The sequence below is a fragment of the Syzygium oleosum genome, unplaced genomic scaffold, assembly GCF_021117445.2.
Source record: "Syzygium oleosum isolate NSW1041296 unplaced genomic scaffold, Sole_v2.1 Sole_v2.21, whole genome shotgun sequence".
Classification (NCBI taxonomy): Eukaryota; Viridiplantae; Streptophyta; class Magnoliopsida; order Myrtales; family Myrtaceae; genus Syzygium; species Syzygium oleosum.
In genome coordinates, this window is record NW_026607505.1 from 1,093,809 (window position 1) to 1,098,696 (window position 4,888).

General features: G+C 37.2%; 1 protein-coding gene across 2 annotated transcripts; it reads right to left on the minus strand.

Annotated features, from left to right (window-relative positions):
- Positions 1-707: 707 nt before the first annotated feature.
- On the minus strand, positions 708-2,364 carry LOC115677261 (CASP-like protein 2C1). 2 transcript variants are annotated; one of them, XM_030600390.2, is made up of 3 exons: positions 2,110-2,357; positions 1,823-1,964; positions 708-1,085 (listed from the first exon to the last, which is right to left on the minus strand). In XM_030600390.2, exons 1-3 carry the CDS (start codon positions 2,349-2,351, stop codon positions 831-833), a joined length of 639 nt encoding a protein of 212 aa, XP_030456250.1. In that variant the 5' UTR covers positions 2,352-2,357; the 3' UTR covers positions 708-830. The 2 variants fall into 2 exon arrangements, with proteins under 2 accessions (XP_030456250.1, XP_056176734.1); XM_056320759.1 differs by having other exon boundaries at positions 869-1,176; positions 2,110-2,364.
- Positions 2,365-4,888: the final 2,524 nt, after the last annotated feature.

The window sequence follows — 4,888 nt, forward strand, 5'->3', positions numbered from 1 at the left end:
TAACAAGTATTAGAGATTCCAAAAGGTCCCACACACATGCTTGTTACCATAATAAGAGTAAATTGATACTCATTAAGCAAACTTATTTTCACAGTAAATGTCATAAATATGATTGATAGTAATTATCTCTCTTTCTTACTGTCCATTGAAGTTGGATGGAAACCATTGAAGGCCATAATTAGTTCTTCGTTGGCTATTGGACAAAAACAATTTTCAATATGTGCGTTTGATTTTTGACATAAATGACAAGGGTTTCTTAGGTTATGCTATTGAGTATATTAAGTATAGCCATTAATAACTTCTATAGATTTACATTGCTCGAGACCTATAAAAGGACGCTCAATGCGAAGAGTTCTATACACAACACAATGAGATAAAACAAAAGAGAGAAGACAGATCAGAAAGTATGAAACGCAAGGTGAGCAATGCATATTCGTAACGAGATCATGACATACTGCATTTCTTAGGCAATTCAGAACAATGCACGTAAGTTTGGAGGATTTTACATATGTGGAATCTGATGAAAGTAGTTCTAACAAATTCATGTAGAATTCTTGTGAAAACATGTAGAAAATTAAGAAAATAGTTTCGAGATATTAAATTGCATGCTTGGGAGGACGCTAAGATCATTAAAAAGGAGAAAAAGACAGATCACCAATGTCAACAAGTAGTTGTTGTCTATTTATGATGGGGAGAAACGGAATAAGTTTATGCAACCTTTTTCTTTTCTGCATAAAACCAAGAGTTCCATTTAACAGAAAACTCACATAATTTTTACATCAAAAGATAAATTATGGAGTAACTAGGTCCCCATTACAGTAATTACAATGTTACTGCTTGCTCTTTAACTGCAAGAATTTAGTTGGTGAATAGAGTCTGAAGAGGTTATATGCTGAGAGGAACGACGTGAGTGCTAGGACGATGCACGCAGCGTAGCCACATAAGAGCGCCCCACCGATTTGGAAGCAGAATCTAGTGTATCTGTTGCACAATTTCATCCATTGCATGGCCTTAGACCCTGTCACCGCCAGAAGCGACGCCTGTGTCGAGGCCACGGTGGTAGCAAATACAATGTAGACGGCAACCTATACCATTATGGGGACCGAATAGCAGTACAAAACAATTGTGTCGATCAATGATTACCGCCAGCCAGTCGTCATTAATTCCTAGTAATAACTACATGTATCATGAGAGAAAAAACAGTTGACAGGAATGTACTGATAATTCTCATGGAAAAACACATGCACAAGATATAGAATGCGAGTACTTAGGAAATAGCTAAATCCTCTACATACTAATGCTCGTCAAAAAACCTGTAAGATCGTTTGGTGTAGCTAGCTTGGAGTGTTGGTGTGACTACTCTGAAAGACAGGTTTTATAATCATGCGGAAATACATTCAATCTCTCTTTTAGTAAGAAAAAAAATTCGCGAAAAGTGGATGCTATATTGTTACTCCTGTTGTGAATATTGTGACTTTCTGATCTGCTTTGTTTACGTTGATTCGTTGCATAATTTGGCCTTTGATGGAGTCAAGTATGCCCTAAATACTCAGCAACCAAAAGATGAACTTCTGTTTATATTATGTAAATGATGGCCATTTCAAAGTATTACTTCCTATTTGATAAAGATTGAATGATAGAGTAACTTCATCATCATCTAATTGTTTGTCCAATCCAATTCTTTCCCTCCTCTCAAAAATTAAACAAACAAATACCAGTTACCTGCTCAAGTTGTTTAAAAAAAAAATCATCAATTTGGAGAATTCTTTACATATTTAGCTAGCTATATCGATAGGAACCAGAGGAAGAGGCTGAGATTTACCTGATCCAGCAAGAAATGGACCCAAGACAGATTCTTCAAAAGGGGACTCTGTATCTCTCTCTTGTAGCAAGCTGAGACTGAACATCTGCTCAGCTGAAGCAGATTATAACCAGCAACCACACCATCAATATACACCAAAACTCTAGCAAACAAAGAACATACTTTCACATCATTTACAGCAACATAAACCACAAGATAGAGACACAAGTAAAAACTTCAAGATGCGCGCGCGCGAGAGAGAGAGAGAGAGAGAGAGAGAGAGAGAGAGAGAGAGAGAGAGGGTATACGGGAGAGCATTCAAGTCCCTGAAAGTGGCTTTCTTGGCATAAGTATACACAATGAGCTTGGTCTGAGCGTCCATGGCGACCAAACATGCGGTCAAGACCAAGAGCAAGATTGCACAAACTCTCAATAAAGCTTCAGTTTTCGCTGCCCAATAACCCATGATTGTCTTTTTTTTCTCTTTGCTTGCTAAACTTGTCCGACTACTTTTCGTCCTTTCCAAAGACACCCACGACCACCCTTTCATGTAGGGACTTGAAACTTTTTATACCGAGAAAATATTAAATAATTGGCGTGGAAACGTCCACGCCGATTACAAAGCTGTCTCCACAAATCTCTTTCAATTCAACGTCTCCCCAGTCCCCATCCCTTGTCCTCATGCTTTAAGACCGTTCGAACGTGACGTCCAAGTCAATTAAAGCTATTAAATGTCACACACCTAAAAAAGGTACAATGGTCCTCACCCTTTGCATGGCCATAAACTTTTTCTTCTGGGCATTTCTTGTTTTGTCTTATGCATTGTTTGCACTCCCACCTTCTTGAGCATTTGATCATCAGCTAAAAAATTCTTATTAGTATAGGTTTCTCTTCTTCTTGTTTCCAGCAGTGGAGTTTAGGTTAACAATTGGAGTAGGCAAAATAAGAAGGGACACTCGAAGTTAGAGACTCGAATTTCGGCTAGGGAAAATTCGGAACAAAAAGCGACACTCAAACTTAGAGAACTACTATCATGTGTGTTACGGCTAGTGCTATCACCTAGAAAGGGGTGAATAGGTGTTTTTACCAAATTGGATGATTTAAACATGCGGAATGAATATAGTCGAGATCAACAACTCGTATGGTCAATATCAGATGGATGTGTATGACAAACTTGTATATAAATTGTCGTCAGATAATTGCGTCTGATGACTATGATGATGTTTTAACGAACTTGTTTGACAGATATGCATGTAATATAATGTCAACAATAATAATTGAAAGTTTAGGGATAGAAAATACTGCACACAAATCTTTATAGTGTTCGGTTTTATCAAGCCTATGTCCACTCTCCACGCTGGTAGCTTATTGGCTGTGTTTCACTATTGAATCACCAAGAGATTACAAGAGCAGTGCTTCTCAGATGATAGATTGCACTATTACATACACTCTTCACTCAAGTAATTTCGTTTCTAAAGTAACAACGTGGAATACAGTAATCACAAGTGTGTAAGATCGAAGCTCTATTCAGACTTTGGAATTCTCGATTCTGGCTTTTCTTCTTGTACGACGTTTGCACTCCTTTTATACTCCTATATTTCTAATCTATCCGTTGGACAGTCTTCAGAGGATTCATCTCCAAATCAACCCGTTGGAGAATCTTCCCAAAAGAAGATGCATAGCCGTTAGAAGAAGAACCATTATCTCTAGGTGATTTGATAATCCATACAATCAAATCAAGGTTTTCATAAGTGTAGTTCTTCATGTTTAAGGAACGATCTTGTGATTGCCAATTAAGATATCTTGAGATATCGATTATAAAATCAATTTGATTGTCCTGCATAAACTTGCCAAAACTAACACTTATTGAATTTGACAAGAAATTATGAATTTGATAACAAAGTCCTTTCATCGACTAAGTCTGATGACTCAGTATTTACCTGCATCAAATAACTTAAGTGTAATTATGGTCAGAAAAGAATTGTTTTGTCTTTCTTCAAAACTAATTAGGGATTTTCCTCAACATTCTCCCCCCTTTTTTATTATGACAAAACTATCCATATGCTTTAAAAATATTTATGTGAACAAAATACTCTATTTAGAGGATATGACATTCAAAGCACATAAAACAGTGTTAATTTATGATACTAGCATAATATTTCAGCATAACAGTTCATCCTACCGCTCACGCCAACATTTTCATTCATATTCTGTATAATATTTCTCCCCCTTTTTTATATCAGCAGAAGGATTAGTATCAAATAATAGCATAATCAAGAAGAGTTCAATAAAAGAGTTCAACAACTAGTTTCGAATCACAATTCAACATTCAAATGTCAAAGTGCACACCAAATAAAAAACAAATATCAAACGCGAAAACTTTTCTCAGATTATCTTAGAGAGACCAGTCGATTGGAAGATTTTTGGTCAATTTGTCTGGTTTGCTGGATGGGCTGATGGTCCAGAGGGTTCAGATGATGAAGGTCCAAAAGGTGCAGGTGGGAAAGGCACTTGTACTAGACTGAAGTAAGAAAGTTGGTTCAATCGTTGCTCAATACTGGATGAGAGCTAATTAATCTTTCCTTCAATGTTTGCAGTGTGAATTGCTGCAATTTGTACGTCAGTTCTGACTTGTATCTTCAGATTGTTTATTCTTGCTTCCATCAAGTCCTTCAGCTCCTGGATTCCTTCTTTAAGTTCATTTCTGAGTTCCCCGACTTCATTCTGAACGGCTGCTTGCCTCCACTTTATATCTGTAATAACTGCATGATCTAACATAAATGATGAGACATTATATCCAGAGGGAGTGTTGGTAGTCTGAATGTTACCAGATTTTACTTGCTTCTCTTTTCCTTTCTGTTGAGCTTCATATGGAACATTTTCATCTCCTTTAAGAGGGCAATCTGCAAATGTTGCTTATGAAAGGTCTGTCTCTTGGGCATTCTAAATTTGCTCCTCCTGAATGTCAGCCAGTTCAAAGCTAGTTTCCTCGACATGTTGAGCATTATCTTGCTCATACTCCTCCTGCCTTTCAGCCTCTATAACATTTTCATGCTCAAGCTCACCCTTTCCCCTAGAGGGTCCTTC